General features: G+C 43.8%; 1 protein-coding gene across 2 annotated transcripts in view; it reads right to left on the bottom strand.

Annotated features, from left to right (window-relative positions):
* Positions 1–20,314, bottom strand: part of RAB3B (RAB3B, member RAS oncogene family) — a 227,814-nt gene that overhangs the window by 15,380 nt on the left and 192,120 nt on the right. For both annotated transcript variants that reach the window (XM_073593539.1, XM_073593538.1), the window contains exons 3-4: positions 19,919–20,037; positions 1,076–1,200 (exon numbers count right to left, since the gene is read on the bottom strand). In XM_073593539.1, the coding sequence (XP_073449640.1) occupies positions 1,076–1,200; positions 19,919–20,037 (244 nt within the window). The remainder of the gene's footprint in view (positions 1–1,075; positions 1,201–19,918; positions 20,038–20,314) is intronic.

The following is a 20,314-nucleotide window of genomic DNA, read 5'->3' as shown; positions in this document are numbered from 1 at the left end:
ACACCCTTTGAGCCATGCCCAGTTAAGCTACGCCCACCATTCGTGTAAACCACACCCACTATTTGGCGCTTATGCCACACCTACTAACACATGCCATGCCCCCTGATTATAATGTGACTCCGCCTACAGCCAAAAAAAGTGTCCCTAAAATTTTTTTTACAATGTTGGCAACTATGTAATAGGAGTTGTTGTAGACTGGGGATAAGCTTCAGGACATATATTACATGAGTCTGCTAGAAATCACTACTATAACAGGGCAGTAGGGCAGTAGGGAAGCACAGATTACTCTCTGCAGGAGCCCTGAAGGCTGCACAAAGAGTGTCATGGGCCATAGGTTGGGCACCAGGGGCATAAACAGTCGAAGCAAATATATTTTTACTATTTCACGTTTTAAAGAAATTGAAATTCTGTTCAGCCCATCTTACACTCTATAACCCTGCACAGAGAGACAGGCAGGTGACTTCCGGTTTCACCAATGCAGCTTTAAATATGTAATTCCTCTGGCTCTAGCCTGCTTAATGCCAGATGACCAAGCATTATCACCTCTGTCCAATGTGCAGGGATGCTAAAATAGGAGGTAGCAGATAATTGAATGGGACAAGGAGGCCGGGTGGATGCTAAATATGCATTTTCTGTAACCGTGGATTCGCAGCAGAATTTTGCGAAATTCAGTTTGCCGCAAAACTACCAACTTCACTTTTTGGGCAAAATTTTGTCAATGTTTGCTTCCAATGTACGCCAATGCATTCTGCTGCAAATCATCGTTCATCTCTATTGGTAAGCAATCTTCCATTCTAGTATCATCTTCTGCTGTAATTATCACCATCTTTCAGTGTGTCCAGCTGCCATCATCATTTTAAGGGTATAAAATCTATTATTTTTGAGCAGGTTAGTAATAACTAGCAGTGTATCAGTGGGAATGCGAAATTTTGCAAAAATAGCCATATAAATTTAGGACTGATCTCACTGGGTAGGACATAAAGAGGAAAATCTACACAATAGACAATATACTTAGCAAAAAGTGCCTTTAAATTTGTCTGAATGCCAGTAGAGGGTGCCGCAGCACAACACATACCAAGTTGTTCAGCTAGGTGCTTTCCTTTCTCTGCAGGTATCACTCTCTCATCCTCCATATCACACTTATTTCCAACCAATATGACCTGTGCATTGTCCCAGGAATAGGTTTTTATCTGTGTAGCCCTAAAGAAAAAAAAAGAAGAAAAAAAGAAGACAATGTAGTTTAAGGAATCAATTATTAGACTTTTGTATAGATTTCCTATACAATCACAGGTGCCAAATGACATCCCTCCTTACCAGCTGGCTTGGTGGCGTGTAAGTCCTTTCCTGCAGGGAGTCATTTCATATACGGAAAGAAACTTCCATTGACATTTATTTAAAAAATGAACATCTGAGATAATATATTTGATTTGGTGCAATAATACAATGACAAAATGTTGCACTTGTCTTGTTCATAATTTAACTTAAAGAGGAACTGCAATCAGCTCACATTATTTGTAATAAAAACATCTTTGCCATTCTGAAGCTTCCCTCCAATCACTTTGCATATTATTTTATATATTCTGTGATTCTGTACTTGCCAAATATGCTGCAGAAATCTCCCTCCACTAAGTCTGGCTGCAGCCATTTTAACTGTGGGCAGCTGAAGCTGCTGCTTGTTCACTTCCTGAATTTACACAGAGGCACACCTCCAGCTCTGCAGCTCTCATTGGCCCTCTTATGACTCACCCCCCTCCTTTCCAGGCAAACTCTCACGAGAGTGGGAGAGTGAGCTGTGTATGATGTCATATGTCTAGGCTAATTACCAGACAAGAAACAGGAAGTGGGTTGTATAAGGTATTTACTGACAGAAAAAAAATGTTTTACTATCCGAAGTTAAAACAAGGCAGAAGATTTTAATAAATGGAAAGTTGAAAAAATGACTGAAGGTCCGCTTTAAGAGCAGTCTAAGTATGTCAGATCTTAGCATATTTAAAGCCACTAACATACCAGTTAACCACTTAGCATCCAGGCCATTTCTGACACTTCGCTCCTACATGTCAAAAATCATCATTTCTTTGCTATAAAATTACATAGAACCCCCAAACATTATATATGTTTTTTTAGCAGAGACCCTAGATAATACAATGGCAGTCATTGCAACTTTTTATCTTGCACGGTATTTGCGCAGCAATTTTTCAAACGCGTTTTTTTTGAAAAAAAAACAGTTTCATGCTTTAAAAAAAAACAAAACAGCAAAGTTAGCTAATTTTTTTGCATTGTGTGAAAGATGAAGTTACGCCGAGTAAATAGATACCTAACATGTCACGCTTCAAAATTGCACACGCTCGTGGAATGGCGCCAAACTTTGGTACTTAAAAATCCCCATAGACGACGCTTTAAAATTTCTAGTCTAGGGCCAAAATTATTGCTCTCGCTCTAACGTTCACGGCGATACCTCACATGTGTGGTTTGAACACCGTTTTCATATGTGGGCGGGACTTATGTATGCGTTCCTTCTGCGTGCGAGCTCACGGGGACAGGGGCGCTTTAAAAAATTTTTTTTTTTTTTATTGTTAATTTTACTTAAAAATTTTTATTTTTACACTTTAAAAATTTTTTGTTTTTTTTGGATCACTTTTATTCCTATTACAAGGAATGTAAACATCCCTTGTAATAGGAATATGACACGATCAGTCCTCTTTACAGTGAGATATGGGGTCAATAAGACCCCACATCTCACCTCTAGGCTGGGAAGCCTGAAATAAAAAAAAAAAATAAAACGATCGCCGCTTCACAGCCGAAGCGGCGCCGTTTTTTTTTAATGCAGAGGCCGGGCGTGACGTCATAACATCGCGCCCGGCCTCCGAAAGATCATAGAGACTCCGGCGACCATCTGGTCTGCCGGAAATCTCTATGGTGAACATCCGGCGCCGGCGGATCCGCTGTCCGACTCACCGATCGCTGAGGTGAGTCGGTAGTAGCACCGGAGGGTGGCGGGAGGGGGGGACGTCCCCTCCCGCCGCCCGTAAGAACGATCAAGCGGCGGAACAGCCGCTATGATCATTCTTATGGTGTACGGAATCGCCGGCTGAAAATGCCGGTATCTGAATGATGTCTGTAGCCTCAGACATCATTCAGATATAAGCCCCGAAAGTCGAGGACGTCATATGAAGTCCTCCGGATGGCAGTATTAAACTCAAAACCAAATATGTAATATATTGCAGCTTACTCATTAGATGTGGTGGCTGCATTTCTTTTTTTTTTTTTGTCTTTTTCCCTCTTTTCACCTGCTGATCTGGCCAGTAACACACCTCCTGCACACAGGAGTCCTCTTTCCAGCAAGGAGCTCTGATTTTCCGGCAGCATCCGCCGCACCTTCAGAGCGCATGCGCCGCCGATGTCAGCAGCTGCATGCAAGGCGAATATTCATTTTACCTACAGGTAAGTCTTATTATAGGCTTACCTGTAGGTAAAAATGTGAAAGTGGGGTATATAACCGCTTTAAAGCAAAACTCCAGCCAACACTTTATAATCAGTTAGAGCCCTTGCACACTGGGGCGGGGGGCGGCGTCGGCGGTAAAACGCCGCTATTATTAGCGGCGTTTTACCGTCGGTATGCGGCCGCTAGCGGGGGCGGTTTTACCCCCCCGCTAGCGGCCGAGAAAGGGTTAAATACCACCGCAAAGCGCCTCTGCAGAGGTGCTTTGCCGGCGGTATAGCCGCGCCGTCCCATTGATTTCAATGGGCAGGAGCGGTAAGGGAGCGGTATACACACCGCTCCTTCACCGCTCCGAAGATGCTGCTGGCAGGACTTTTTTTACCGTCCTGCCAGCGCATCGCTCCAGTGTGCAAGCCCTCGGGGCTTGCACACTGGAATACAAGCAGCGGCACTTTCGGGGGGGTTTGCAGGAGCTATTATTAGCGCAATAGCGCCTGCAAACCGCCCCAGTGTGCAAGGGCTCTTACAGCAAACAGGTTTTTTCACTTTGAGATAAAGGTTTTGCATAAATAAATTAAAACTATTATTTTAGTCACTCCTGCCAGTGTTAAAGTGAAACTTCAGTCATTTTTTCATCTTTCCATCTATTAAATCTTCTGCCCTTGTTGTTTTAACTTTGGATAGTAAAACATTTTTTTTCTGCCAGTAAATACCTTATACAGCCCACTTCCTGTTTCTTGTCTGTAAAAAAATCCTAGGCTTATGACATCATGCACAGCTCTCTCTCTCTCATTCTCCTGAGAGTTCGCCAGGAAGGGAGGAAGGATAAGTCATAAGAGGGCCAATAAGGGCTGCAGAGCTGGAGGTGTGCCTCTGTGTAAATAAAGGAAGTGAACAGGCAGCAGCTTCAGATTGCAGCCAGACTCAGTGGAGGGAGATTTCTGCAGCATATTTGGCAAGTACAGAATCACATTATATATAAAATAATATGCAAATTGGTTGGAGTGGAGGGAAGCTTCAGAATGGCAAAGATGTTTTTCTTACAAACTATGTGAGCAGACTGCAGTTCCTCTTTAAAGCGGGGGTTCACCCACACCGCCAAAAAAAAAAAATATTAAAAGCCAGCAGCTACAAATACTGTAGCTGCTGACTTTTAATACATGGCCACTTACCTATCCCAGGGTCCAGCGATGTCGACAGCCGACGCCGATAACCCGCTCGGTTCTCGGCAGCTGCCGCCGCCATCCTAGGTGAGGGAATCAGGAAGTGAAGCGTTGCGGCTTCACTTCCCGGTTCCCTACTGCGCATGCGCGAGTCGCGCTGCGCATCGTAACTGGTCCCCGCTATCTCCTGGGACCTGTGTGTTTTCCAGGAGACAGCGCGGAGGGACAGGAAGAGGCATAGACTCCCATGGGAGTCTATGCCGGAAGTGGGTGCAAATACCTGTCTTAGACAGGTATCTCCACCCCCCTCCCCCCTGAAAGGTGCCAAATGTGACACCGGAGGGGGGGGAGGGTTCCGAAAAGCGGAAGTTCCATTTTTGTGTGGAACTCCGCTTTAAGTAATTTGTCCCATCCATAAAACTGATACATTCTGCTGGAGAGCTTTGAAAAACAGACTTGCTGGCTGAATCACCAGATGAAAAGTAAAGAAAGAAAGCCTAAACAAGGAAACTGATGCAGTCATCACATCTAAGAATTGGTAAGCTGCAATATTATAAATAATTGGTTTTAATACTACTTTAACCGCTTGCCGGCCAGCGCACGACGATGTACGTCAGCACAATGGCACGGTATGTCCCCTTTAAGATGCGGCATTGTGGGCGTGCGCCCACTGCATACTCTGTGAGCGTGCCCACGGTTCCCGCGGACTCGATGTCCGATCGTGACACCGAGCGACAGAACAGGGAGATGCCTATGTAAACAAGGCATTTCCCTATTCTGCCAGCAACATGACAGGGATCTACTGCTCCCTGTCATCGGGAGCACAGATCTCTGTCATGTTGTAGTGAGCCCATCCCCCCCCCCCAGTTAGAATCACGCTTAATCCCTTGATCGCCCCCTAGTGTTTAACCCCTTCCCTGCCAGTGTCATTTACACAGTAATCAGTGTATTTCTGTAGCACTGATCGCTGTATAAATGACAATGGCCCCAAAATAGTGTCCGATGTGTCTGCCATAATGTCGCAGTCACGCAGATCGCCGCCATTGCTAATAAAAAAAAATTAATTAAAATGCCATAAATCTATCCCATATTTTGTAGGCGCTATAACTTTTGCGCAAACCAACATACGCTTATTGCGATTTTTTTTTTTAACCAAAAATATGTAGAAGAATACATATCGGCCTAAACCGAGGAAGAAATTTGTTTTTTTATATATTTTTTGGGGATATTTATTATAGCAAAAAGTTAAAAATATTACTTTTTTTTCAAAACTGACGATCTGTTTTGTGTATAGCGCAAAAAATAAAAGCCGCAGAGGTGATCGAATACCAACAAAAGAAAGCTCTTTTTGTAGGAAAAAAAGGGCGTCAAATTTGTTTGGGTGTAATGTCGCACGACCGCGCAATTGTCAGTTAAAGCGATGCAGTGCCGAATCTCAAAAAGTGCTCTGGTCAGGAAGGGGGTAAATTCAATGTACTTCACATAGGGGACCTGGGATCTGGGGGCCCCCTTGATAAAAGTGGCTTCCGGATTCTGATAAGTCTCCCCCCACACCCCCACAATCACAAGGGCCCTTGTCCTCATTAACATGGCAAAGCACCTCCCCATGTTGAGGGCATGTGGCTTGGTATGGTTCAGGGGGGGGGGTTTGTGCTAGTCCCCCCCCCCCCCCTCCCACTTTACTGGCCTGCCAGGCTGCATGCTCGGATAAGGGTCTGGTATGGATTTTAGGGGAGACCCCCACACTGTTTTTTTCTACAATATTATATTGCCGGCAATTGTTTTGTTTACAGTCAGCTGTCAGCGGGGGAACCCTGCTAACAGCTGATGATTCGTCCGTTGTAAAGGACATGGTGGCCTCTGCTTAGAGAAAGAAAATGCTGGGTGCCGGCATTTAGCAGAGTTTAAGAGTTTTAGAGGCAGTAAAAACAAAAAATGTCCGACGCCCCTAACAGTAGCGTCAAAAACGTCTAGTGTACATGAGGCCTCAATACCCAACCCCAATAATAATATTTTTTTCAGTAAAAGAGTATAAAAGGTCTTACCGAGATCTTTTATCCAAAACATGACTGAAACCAGTAACAAAATTAACAAATGGCATGCCTTATTTACCATCAAAACTGCATAGTTTTCCCCATCTACTGTACAGTGCCTTGAAAAAGTATTCATACCCCCTGAAATTTTCCACATTTTGTAATTTTACATCCAAAAACATCATTGTAAAATGGATGGAAAATGATGAATGGGTTTCAATATTTTTTACAAATAAATATCTGAAAAGTGCGGCGTGCATTTGTATTCAGCCCCCTTTACTCTGATACCCCTAACTAAGAAGTCCTGTTTGCAGTTTGTGAGAAGCCATGTGGGGGACACAGCAAACATGTGGAAGAAGGTGCCCTGGTCAGATGAGACCAAAATTTAACTTTTTTGGCCTAAAAGCAAAACGCTATGTGTGGCGGAAAATTAACAGTTCACATCACTCTGAACACACCATCCCCACCATGACCAATGGTGGTGGCAGCATCATGTTGTGGGGATGGTTTTCTTCAGCAGGGACAGGGAAGCTGGTCAGAGTTGATGGGAAGATGGATGGAGCCAAATACAGGGTAATCTTAGAAGAAAACCTGTTTGAGTCTGCAAAAGACTTGAGACTGGGGTGGAGGTTCACCTTCCAGAAGGACAACGACCCTAAACATACAGCCAGAGCTACAATGGAATGATTTAGATCAAAGCATATTCATGTGTTAGAATGGCCCAGTCATAGTCCAGACCTAAATCCAATTGAGAATCTGTGGCAAGACTTGAAAATTGCTGTTCACAGACGCTCTCCATCCAATCTGACAGAGCTTGAGCTATTTTGCAAAGAAGAATGGACAAAAATGTCACTCTCTAGATGTGCAAAGCTGGTAGAGACATCCCCAAAAAGACTTGCAGCTGTAACTGCAGCGAAAGGTGGTTCTACAAAGTATTGACTGAATACAAATGCACACCACACTTTTCAGATATTTATTTGTAAAAATTTTGAAAACCATTTATCATTTTCCTTCCACTTCACAAATTATGTGCAACTTTGTGTTGGTCTATCACATAAAACTCCAATAAAATACATTCAGGTTTTTGGTTGTAACATGACAAAATGTGGAAAATTTCAAGGGGTATGAATACTTTTTCAAGGCGCTGTATGTTTACTTGTGAGGAGCACTGCCAATTACAACCCTAACCAAGACTGAGATAAGGAATCTTCAGTTTAAAGCAGAGTTCCACCCATTTAAAAGTCAGCAGCTACAAAAAGTGTAGATGCTGACTTTTAATAATCGGACACTCACCTGTCCCACGGTCCAGCGATGCGGGCTCACGAAGCCTCGCTCCTTTCTGAGGCGCCGACATTCTAACTGCGCATGCGCGAGCCGCGCTGCGTGCTATGAATGGTCGGGCAATCTTCTGGGACCTGTGACGTGTCCCAGAGGATTGCAGGGAGGGAGGGGGGAGAGGTGAACTTCCTTCTGGTGCTGTGGAGCCCGGGCAGGAAGTGGGAGCTGAGTGCCCATAAAAACTGTGTATCCGCCCCCCCCCCCCCCCAAAAAAAAAAAATTACATGCCAAATGTGGCATGTCAGGGGGTCACCATCACTTAAAGCGGAAATTCAATTTTTGGGTGGAACTCCAGTTTAAGGTACAACTATAGCCAAAATGTTTTATCTATTTTTAAATCATTTGGAGAAACCTTAGAGTAGCTTTGTGAAAGGTCACAGCAATAAATGGCTTGGAAGTGCAGGAAGATTGGTTACTAGTCAGGATCTATTTTGGTGACACTTATAAAATGTGACTCTTCCTAGAACATTTACAATTTATAAGCTTTCAGCAATTTGGACATCACAGAATGAGTTCAAACCAAGAAATACAAAGAGACTTTATTTGCTTTGTCTAGAAAAAGTGCTCCTTGCCTACCATTATCTCCAATTTGTTCTACAAAAATTTTATTGTAACAAGATGTGCAACATAGATACAGTTGCACTGCAATGTATTCAAGGATAGGAAAAAATATAAAATTATACATTTGTAGCGCTGGTAGATTTCTAATCTACTGCTTAAATGTAAATTTAGTGGGTCATCTGTTCTGTACATAGTTCAAATTTAATCTATGGCTAAATTAGCCTCTGTTCCAACATTGGCTGTGTTGCGTGCAGTTCCACATTTGTTGTCTGTAGGTGTCGTTGTCACCATAGGTCGGTGTTGAAAAGCAACAAGCTGAAGTATATTGAGTGCTCTTCTTTCCCAGAGGTAACTCGGCAGAGGTGGTCCACTGCTGCGTTCTGGGAGAGAGTACTTAAGGGGCAGACGCCATTTCTCTTTCTCTTTCACCTGCTGGCCCTCCTGGCCTAAAGGTATGTGATAGGGAGTTCTACTTCGTGGCCCTCCACGCCGGAGGGCTGCGATTCTGCAGCCATGCAGGTAGGCCCAGAAGCCTGTCTGGGGTCTACTGCTGCGGAGATGGTCCTGTGCTGTCTGTCCTGCGGGAAGGAGCCGGACAATTGAGAAGACCCAGGGGAGGACCCGTCTTTGGAGAGGACCGTGTGGAATGCTGGTGTCTCAAGAGGGGCCTGGTGACTCAATTGGAGGATGCATCTTAGCCCAATCTATCGCACAAGTACTGCCGGGTCGGCTTAAAGGTTCTGGCACTGTGTTGCAGTTCATCTAAAACTACTACGTCCTGTGGCAGAGGATCGTCCAGTAAAATTGTTCTTTTCAAGTCTGTGGCAGAGACTTTTTGTTCGTGCTACGCTCCAGCCTCTAGGTCAGTGGGAGAGACCTATCCGGGTGGGCAAAGATTTAATCCTGGACTGAAGGTATATTCATCCCCAAGATTCCAAATTCCTTGGTGTGCTAAAGAAAAGGTTTTTGAACTTCCCTGCAACTCTTCTTCTACCTCTTTCCTGCTACTTCTTCAAGTTACGTCCTATTAAAGCATTGAAAAAGTACTAAGTGACTGGTGCCTACATTGTCGGATACAAGGCTCAACATGGACTCTAAGTTCTAGTATTGGTGAAACTACAGGTAAGGAGGTGACGGTAACAGCCAATCAAAAATCAGCAGCTCCTTCAGGGGTTAGTGCTACACATTAATGCCATGGTACATCTGTCCATAAAAAGTAGCACATTATTATCGTTGTAAACACTTATACCCAGCTAAGTGACTAGCCACAGGTAATACACAAAGATTAAAGAAGTATAGCCAAAGCTATTATGGTCATACTTCTCCTGTCGATCTCATGAGTGTAGTTCGTTCTGCACTCCTGTGACCCGTTTTCAGCAGACAGCAGGTTGAAACCTGCTATCAGCTGACGTCACAGAGCCAGTCCAGCCTGGACTGGCACCTGGATCAGCCTCTCAGCGATCCACCGAGAGCCTGAGCCAGCCCCTCCCGCTCCCTCCACAGCTCAGCCTTCCAGTGAGCACTGGAGGGGAGAGCAGAGAGCCAGTGATTGACAGTCATGGCTCTCTGCCCAGAGTGGAGAGGAGAACTGAGTGACCAGTCCTAGAAGGGGACAGATGCAGCATTGGATCGATGCTGCATCTACCTAGGTGAATATGTTTGTTTTCTTAAAAACCCCTTACTTCTCTTTTAACCTCTTGGCATCCACGCTATAGCTGAATGACGGCCACAGCGTGGACCTGAATTGACGGCCTCCCCTGTGCACGCGCCCTGCGTGGTGTGCGCTGTGATCACCGAGTCACTGAGACTCGGGTGGTCACAGATCCAAGTAGGGGCCGGTCAGCGTGAAGAGAAAAAAAAAAGCAGATCGCCAGCTTATCTGCAAGAGGCATCGGTCCGGAAGAGGCAATTATGCCTCATCTGTGCCCACCGGTACCAGTGCCACCTACCATTGCCACCTGCCAGTGCCCACCAGTGCCACCTATCAATGCCCATGAGTGCCACCTATCAATGCCCACAAGTACCACCTATCAATGCCCACAAGTAGTGCCAATCAGTGCCACCTAGCAGTGCTGCCTATCAGTGTAACCGATCAGTGCCCATTATTGCCACCCATCAGTGCCCATCACTGCCACCTATCGGTGCCCATCAGTGCCGCCTCATCAGTGTACATTAATGAAGGAGAAAAATTACCTGTTTGCAACATTTTATAACAAAATATTTTAAAAAATAATTTTTTTTTTTAATTCGGTCTTTTTAAATATTTTTAACAAAAAATAAAAACTGCAGAGGTGATCAAATACCACCAAAAGAAAGCTCTATTTGTGGGGAAAAAATTTCATTTGGGTACAGTGTAGCGTGACCGCGCAATTGTCATTCAAAGTGCATCAGCGCTGAAAGCTGAAAATTGGTCTGGACAGGAGGGGGGTTTAAGTGCCCAGTAAGCAAGTGGTTAAACAAATCCTCCCACATTAGTTGTACCTGTTTATCTGAAGCCCTCTCTCCTTTACATCCATTTAAAGTGTACAGTTTACACAACATTCCTTCGCTCCAGAAGACAGAGGCAGGAATCTGATGTCACACAGCACAGTATAGAACAGGAATCGGAGTGTATTCCGAGACCTGGAGTGGAGGAAGTGGACTCACAGTCTCAAAGGTAAACATGCACAGCGAGGTTGTCATTCACCTGCTGTGTGCTGGGGGAGGAAGGGGGGAGGGCATCTCCCAGGATTCCCTGGTGTTGGCATAGACCAGTGATGGCAAACCTTGGCACCCCAGATGTTTTGGAACTACATTTCCCATGATGCTCAACCACACTGCAGAGTGCATGAGCATCATGGGAAATGTAGTTTCAAAATGTCTGGGGTGCCAAGGTTTGCCATCACTGTCCTAGACTGTCAGAAGTGACTCATGCAAATGGCAGAGGAATGACTGAGCAGACAGCAATCACAGTAGGTGCTTTGGATCAAGGCAAGTACACACTATATAACAATATGCTCTGTTCATTTTTCATTCCAGAGGTTTACAACCACTTTAAGGAAAGTGAAAATAAGTTTAACATTTAGCACTCATCAGTAAATATGGAAACTAAAATCTTGATAGAGGACTAAGGAATGTGATCATTTTATTATTTGCAACACATGGTTTTATTTTTCTGCACACTGCAATGCTTTATCTGTGCAAGGGAGGTAAAAAAAAAGGCTTAATTGAGGCATATTTCAGGATTCTTTACTGTAGGAGCTGTGAAAACATGGAATAGTCTCCCTAAGACAATAGATTGCTTTAACCACTTCAGCCCCGGAAGATTTTACCCCCTTTCCTGACCATAAACAAAAAAAGAGCGTAAATTTTGAAAAAAACAAACATTTTGTACGTTTTGCTATAATAAAATATCCCCATTTAAAAAAAACAAAAAAAAAAAAACTAATTATTTCTCAGTTTAGGCCGATATGTATTCTTCTGCATATTTTTGGTAGAAAAAAAAAAAAAATCGCAATAAGCGTATATTGATTGGTTTGCGCCAAAGTTAGTGTCTACAAAATAGGGGATAGATTTATAAAATTTTTATTATTATTTTTTTTTACTAGTAATGGTGGCGACCTGCGATTGTTATCGTGACTGCAACATTATGGCAGACACATCGGACAATTCTGACACATTTTTGGGACCACTGGCATTAATACAGTGATCAGTGCAATAAAAAATGCATTCATTACTGTAAAAATGTCACTGTCAGTGAAGGGGTTAACACTAGGGGGCGATCAAGGGGTTAATGTGTTCCCTAATCTGTGTTCTAACTGAAGGGGGGGGGACTGTGTAGGGAAGAGATAGATCGCTGTTCATACTTTTTATGAACAGACGATCTGTCACTTCTCCCCTCAGAGAATGCGGAATCTGTGTTCACAAACAGAGGTCTCGGTTCTCGCCGTTTTACGAGCGATCGCAGGAGCCCGGCGGTCGAGACTGCCGGGCACTCGCATCGGCTCCTGGGACAAGCAGCGGGCACGCGCGCTCCCCTAGGGGCCGCCTCGGGTACTGACGTAACATGACGGCGATTCGCTCAGCCGAGCCATGTTGCCGCAGTACAACTGCAGCGACTGGTTGGCAAACGGTTAAAAAGCGATACACGTGTTTATAAATGAACAAAATATAAATGGCTACTAATATTTGTTTAGGAAAAAAAAACATTATAGAGCGTTCACCAGCCAACTCATCATGTGACCAGATTATTGATGTTTGATTGGTTGTAATATCTGTGTAGTTTATATATATATATTTTAGTAGTGTAGGGGATGAGTTTGATGCCCCAGTTGAAGTCCAATTGGACAAAACGCGTTGGACGAGCTATACTCTTCCCTACACTTGTTTTTATCAACGTGATCACGCTTTTTAATTGTTTTGTTTATTGGTGTGACCCAATAAATATACCATTTTTGATCTGCACTATTGACGCATTTCATTTTTTTGCCTCTTTGCACTCCGGGATTTCCACGAGGTTTGGACATTACATCACTCTCCCATGGTTCCTCCTGAGTGTCAGTCTCCATCCTGATCGGTAAAGCAGAGAGGGGATACCCCACTGAGATCCGGGGTTCCTGGGACGACCACCTCCATCTTGGATCTCTAAGCCTGTTCGATTCGGTGTCACCGGCATCGGAATCCACCATCTCTGGTAAGAGTATTCAATCTATTTGTCATTCGAGATTTTCATGCTGATGAAATACAGATTTAAAGAATTTCCATTCACTTTGGACTCACCTTTCACTCTTCATGATGGGACTTTTCTCACTTATTTTCATTGCGGCTTAGTTCTAATATACTTTAGTCGTTGAACTTTATATATTCATTTTTTTTTTCCGTGTCTCAGTGTATTGTACCCACTGATTATCACATCACTCTTTTTTGTTCGTTTTAGCGCTACATTTTTATTATTATAGAGCGTTGTTTTAGGGCGTTACCAATTTCCTTTAAAGGCTTGTACACACTATAAGAAAATCGGGCCAACATTTTCATCTGAGGAACAATTGTACGATTTTCTGATAGTGTGTACACAACTTTCGACAGCTAATTCCGACCTTCTGAACGAAAATTTCTGAAGTAACAAACTCCAGGTTTTTTTTCCTATGGACCGGAGCGGACGATTGTTGTTTAAAATGTACTGTTTATGTACGAATTGCATATGAGAAAAATCAGAAACTAAAGACTTTGCATGATCTGAAACTATAAACAACAAACAAAAGCCTTTGTCATACGAGAATTTTCGTACATTATTTCCTTCCTCGGTTCCGACTTGCTGTTAAACAACAAGCAAAATCAGATGATCGTTCGCACAATTTTCTTATAGTGTGTACCCCACTTAAAGTGGAGTTCCAGCCTCAAAAAAGTTTTTTTTAAAAGTCAGCAGCTACAGGTACTGTAGCTGCTGACTTTTAATAAGGACACTTACCTGTCCAGGGAGCCCACGATGTCAGCCCCCCCGAGGCCGATTCGTCCACAACTAATGCCGTGTACACACGAGCGGACTTTCCGGCGGACTAGGTCTGATGGGATTAGTCCTACGGACAATGTGATAGTGTGTGGGCTAGTCCGATAGCTTTTCGGGATAAAAATCCGACGGACCTAGAAATAGAACATGTTTCAAATCTGTCCGACGGACTCAAAGTCCAATGGACTAAAATTGGGAAAACTGTTCGTCTGTGTGCTGGTCCGACGGACCAAACACGACGCAAGGGAAGCTATTGGCTACTGGCTATTGAACTTCCTTTTTTAGTCCCATTTACGTCATCGAGTTCAAACCGAACGGACTTAGTCCTATCGTGTGTGGCCAAGTTCGTTGGTTCAGAAAGTCCATCGGACCTAGTCAGAAAGTCCGTCAGAAAGACCGTCGGACCTAGTCCGCCGGAAAGTCCGCTTGTGTGTACGCGGCATTAGGCCGTGGAGGCCGATTCCCATTACAACTAAGGGAAACCGGCAGTGGAGCCTTCAGGCTTCACAGCCCGATTCCTACTGCGCATGCGCGAGTAGTGTGGCGCTTTCTGAATGAGCACCTTGTCTTCTGGGACACACACAGGTCTCAGAAGACAGCGGGGAAGAAGGCGGAGGGCTTGCGGCAGAAGAGGAAATTACATATTTCGCCGCGGCCCGGCTAGGACGGAAGTACACTTTGTACTTCTTAAAAGGTAGGACAGAAAATAAAAATTATATATATATCCAAAAACGAGGGGTGGTCTCTAGTTTGAGACCACCTTGTAAAGTTGGGTGGAACTCCACTTTAAGGGTTATGAAATGGCTTTCCCTTGTTGGAACAACTTCATTCAAAGGGTTTCTCATCTTTCACTGAATGGTTGAACTATCCTCATGTGCTTTTCAGGATTGAACCCACTCCCTCGTAACCCAAAGGGGAATCCATTGCTGTGCCTTCACTGCCATTCAGTAGCAACATTTCTATCCTCTAAGGGTCAATACATGTTTTCTCTTAAACTGAGCTACTAATGTCAATGGTCCAGGTGTCTTCTTTATAAGTATACTTGGGGAATGTACTTGGGTTAGTGACAACAGCAACTCATTTAATATGTTGGTATTGTCAGAGGTGTAGAGCCTCCCCTAGTCAAGGACATGGGCAGCAGTAATGACTAGCCAGGTAATCAAACTCTGTCCTCCACTAAAAATGAGGAGATCCATTTTAAAGCCAACCCATACTACATGTCATCCTAAAACCAAACTCCAGGTACACTCAATGGTTTTAACAGTAAAAACCATATTAAAATTTGCATGCCCTTATTGCTATATTAGAATCCTGGCTGTCAAGCCACATGTCCACTGGTTTCTCAGACAACAGCATATGATGTAATTATGTTTGTCATACAAACTGAAACAGGGTTGCACAGTGGCCAACTAGGAATAACCCAAGAAATAGATTGACAAATAAAATCAAATTGTATAGCGCCACCTTACAAAATAATGTAACAATAATAATGTCCAAATGCTATTACAAACAAAAAGAAAGTCCTACATACTGTTTCCACCGTGGACATAAAAAAAAAAAAAAACAGTCTTCTACCACCTTCCTGTGTATGCTCACTCTTCTTTTCATTAATTAACTAATCACCACCTCCCTGTGAAATAAAAACTCACTGGAACAAAGGGCTGTCATAACAACAGCATAAACACTCATGACACATATAAGGTCCTCCCAGATCACATGCATCAATCCTCCATTGAGGTGCTGTTCAATGACACCTCAGAGTGGTCTCCGGCTATGATAAATAAAGTTTGCCAAGAGCCACACATAGTACACACACTGCTCCCATTGCAGTATTTTTATTTAAAATTATGTATAAAAACATCCAAAATAACATAGCAAACAATTCACAGTAATGGCTGCTGCAGACCCGGGATCACGCAGCGGTGTGACATCAGCACCAGAAGCTCCACCCAACACATTTCGTACTATTGGACGTTATCAAAGGGTATATTACCCCTTGGTAATGTCCAATTGGACGAAATGCATCAGGGTGGAGTTTCTGGTTTGCCCTTTGCTTGCTATTTTGTTTGGGCACAGCTTCCAAAGTTCAGATCCTTTTCCACACAGTGAACATAGGAACCTGAGCGCTGCCATTTTTAATTTGTTTTTAAAGATGCAGGCTTCAAAAATGTAAATCGGGTGCCACCCCCCCATCCATGCATCCGGCCCCTAATCTACATACAGGGTGCCGGATGCATGGATTCCAACGGAAGCGGTGTTTATTTTTTAAGCATGTGATTAGAGCCAGAGGCTCTAATAGGCTTCAAAAAAAGGTGGGCTTGGGGCACAGAGCACTGCGCTCCGAGCCCACCCAGTTGTGTGACAATAGCGAATGAATATTTGATTCTCCTCCCAGCCAACCAGGAAGTGTGTCGGAGTCATCCCAGGCAGGACATCCACCTCCTAAGGTAAGGCCCATCTCCCGTGGCGGGGGGTGTTCCCCGCATCGATGTCCATCTCCCAGGGGGGTGTGTGATCCGGCCTCGTCTCCCGCTGAGAGGGGAGGCCCTGGCGTTGGTTTGCCCCCCCAAAATTATCGAGCACCAGCCGCCACTGACATGACCCTAGCTTCACTACCTATTGAGTCACAGAACTGACAAAATGGGAGTTCATACTTTGACAGCATGCCTTTTCCAAGCAGGATGGCAATCCTAGGCCCAACAGCTCAGCTCCCCCTTGCTCCCTCTTTCACAGCACCTGCTCTGTGTTTAAATTAGTGATTGGAAGGGCGCTGAGTCACTGCTGGGAGGGGGAGCATGGAGAAATCACATTCTCACAGAATGCCTCGGCTGACTTCAATGCTTTTGCTGTTTAAGGAAGAATTGCTACACTATGCCTCCAGCTACAGGTGTCAACAATGGCTTGTTTTAAAGGATAAGTTCACCTTTTCAGAAAAAATAATAAATGCACATTTTTTGTTGCAAGAGCTTGGAAAGCAGACGGTCAGCATATCAGGTTACCTGTACATCCAGGTACATACGGGTAAGCTGATACTCCCTAACAGGAACACTCAATGAGCTACCACAGCGCCATGGTGGTTCATTGAGAACTGTAAGCTGAAAACCGCTAAGGATGTCGGGGCTTGTAGTTCATTCACACACACTGAGATGTTTTTTTAAACAGTGGCGGCTGGTACAGGGAACTTCTCTCTGTACTGCTGCCATAGGGGGGGAGGCAGCGGGCGGCGGCTGCAGCACTGGGAACATGTTACATGTTTCGAAATATAAGTGCCCTTCGCGCTACTTGGAGTATAAATAGTGATGTCTATCTTAAAAATAATAATAAAGTGATGTGTCCAAATAATTGCAGCAAAATCTATTCATGTTCACAATAACACAAACCTAAAGCTAAAAATATACATAAAGTGATTTCGCGCAAAATGAAAAGTTGACTAACTTGAGAAAAATTAATTCTCTAAATACATGAGCAATGACGCAATAATGACTAGTAAATGAATCATGAAGAGCAATAATCATCAAGTGAATATGTTTTTATGTGATTAGACTCATTAGAAGACACTCACAGGAAATATTTTTATCACTATTTGCACATGACACTTTTAATATATATATATATATATTCTATATTTATTTATGATTTTTTTCAGCATTTGTTATTATTGTCACTATATATATATATATATTGGTATTTATTTGCAGTTTTATACTCACATTTAATTGCACAGTGACACTTTATTCACTTGATGATTATTGCTCTTTATGATTCACTTACTAGTCATTAGTGCATCATTGCTCATGTATTTAGAAAATTAATTTTTCTCAATTTAGTGAATTTTTCATTTTGCGCAAAATCACTTTATGTATAATGTTACACGTTTCACCCTAAAATCGGTTGGAACATGTAAGGCCCCTTTCACACAGGCGCCTTCATTGATCCCCGCTGAACAGGCGGATGACAGGTCCATCTCCGCGCACTGTGCAGAGACGGACCTGTCAGAGTCCCGCTCTCCTCTATATCCTGTCTGTTTTCATCTGATCCGATAGCGGCGGATGTCAGCGGATATGTCACCACTGACATCTGCCCCTCCATAGGAGTGAATGGAGGGTCCGATCAGGTCCCCCTGAAAAACTGATAGGGAGATCCGATCGGACAGCCCATGTGAAAGGCTCCTTTCATGTTTCCAAAGTTGAGCTTATCCTTTAAAGCTCATTCACTGTGTTTGTTGAGAATGTGTAAATAATTGAATGTCTATAGCATATATTCCGCCGATCCCCGCTGAGCAGGAAAATGACAGGTCCGTCGCTGCACACTGTGCAGCGACGGACCTGTCAGAGCGCCGCTCTCCCCTATGGGGGATCGGATGATGACAGACCGTAGAGTCCGTCGTCACCCGATCCGAAAACAGATGGAAAAGTAGGGTTTTCCTCCGTTACACTTTTTGGATCGGATCGGGTCAGATGTCAGCGGACATGTCACCGCTGACATCCGACGCTCCATAGGGATACATGTATGTCCGTTTTTCATCCGAAAACGGAAGGATGAAAAACGGACATACGGATCCCCCGTATGAAAGAGCCCTATGTGCTCAACTTGTGGCCCTCCAGCTGTTGCAGAACTTCAAGTCCCATGAGGCACTGCAAGGCTGACCATTACAAGCATGACTCCCAAAGGCTGAGGCATGGTGAGACTTGCAGTTCCGCAACAGCTGGAGGGCCACAGGTTGAGCAGCCACTGTCTACTCTATAGCCTTCCCACAGTTACAGCCCAAGCTATGTTAGTAGTTCAGCTGGAATAGCAACATAAGAAGTAAACAGGAGGGCTTCAAAGCTCACTTTTGTTAGATAAATGCTGCCATCTAAAGCATTGGCCTTTGCTCAAGTGACCTCTATCTGCGCCGTTAGATTACATACAGTGAGAATCTCCTGTTTACTTGATAGCCTCTGTAATAGAAAGACCTGTCTCCTGGGCTGCCATTGTACCAGTGTTCTGTCTATCATAGGAGATTCTCACTGTATGTAATCTGTCAGCGCTTGTCCCGCCCCCCTCCCTCTCCCCTCTAGGCTGCAGATGGGCATCGATCAGGCTGCACTGATGGCAGTGGTGAGGCTGCTGCATTGAAGGCAATGGTGAGGCTGCTGCATTGAAGGCAATGGTGAGGCTGCTGCATTGAAGGCAATGGTGAGGCTGCTGCATTGAAGGCAATGGTGAGGCTGCTGCATTGAAGGCAATGGTGAGGCTGCTGCATTGAAGACAATGGTGAGGCTGCTGCATTGAAGGCAATGGTGAGGCTGCTGCATTGAAGACAATGGTGAGGCTGCTGCATTGATGGCAATGGTGAGGCTGCTGCATTGATGGCAATGGTGAGGCTGCTGCATTGATGTGGACTGATGAGGCTGCATTGATGGCACTTGTGAGGCTGCAGATGGGCATTGATCAGGCTGCATTGATGGCAATGGTGAGGCTGCAGATGGGCACTGACCCTTATTTTGCTTCAAAGTTCTTTATGTAAAATGTAAGTTTTCTTCCTGAAACGTCCCTCTTAAAATGAATGTGCGTGTTATACGCCTGTGCGTGTTATACGCCGATAAATATGGTATTTATTTTGTCTATTGCTCTGCCTCATCAGGCAAGCATGTTAACATGGCTTTACATCCAAGTTAAAAAATGTCAGTCGGGATGAAGATATCCAATAATTGTAAATAATATCAAGTTATTTTTATTTTACTATTGGTTATGAGTATTGTTATTATCTGCACTGAAAAATAAAAATCCGATCCCCACTGATTTCCAATCACTCAATTTAGTAGATGTGGTAAGGACCACTGCTGGATAAAACTGAACTGTGCACTTGACATTCCTGGAGCATTTATCTTGCAGCTCCACACTGAAATCTACTTACCAGTCCTGGACAGCATTATAGGACTCCTCATTTGTGATGTCATACATCAGTATAAATCCCATTGCACCTCTGTAATAGGCAGTTGTGATAGTCCTGTATCTCTCCTGACCAGCTGTATCCTAAAAAGAAAAAAATTAAAGTAAGAATTTAAATTCTGTAATGTACTTAAAAGGACTATATAGTGGACATATATATTATTTCTTTTACAATACCCCGGTATTCAAATACATTTTTAGGTCAGTTAATATGACATATTACATATTAATACTGTAGTCTAATGTCCTACCAGAAGGTGGCACTCTAATGTTTTAATTACATAACCCTCGGCTGTGCTAAAAGAATCACTTTTCTTCATAGAACTGTCATTAGCGCGTTAACTCTTTCCTTAGCAGACAT

This window comes from Aquarana catesbeiana, linkage group LG07 (genome assembly GCF_042186555.1).
Source record: "Aquarana catesbeiana isolate 2022-GZ linkage group LG07, ASM4218655v1, whole genome shotgun sequence".
In the NCBI taxonomy this organism is placed as follows: domain Eukaryota; kingdom Metazoa; phylum Chordata; class Amphibia; order Anura; family Ranidae; genus Aquarana; species Aquarana catesbeiana.
The sequence above is the reverse complement of the archived record's forward strand: the minus strand, read 5'-3'. Positions and strand labels throughout refer to the sequence as shown.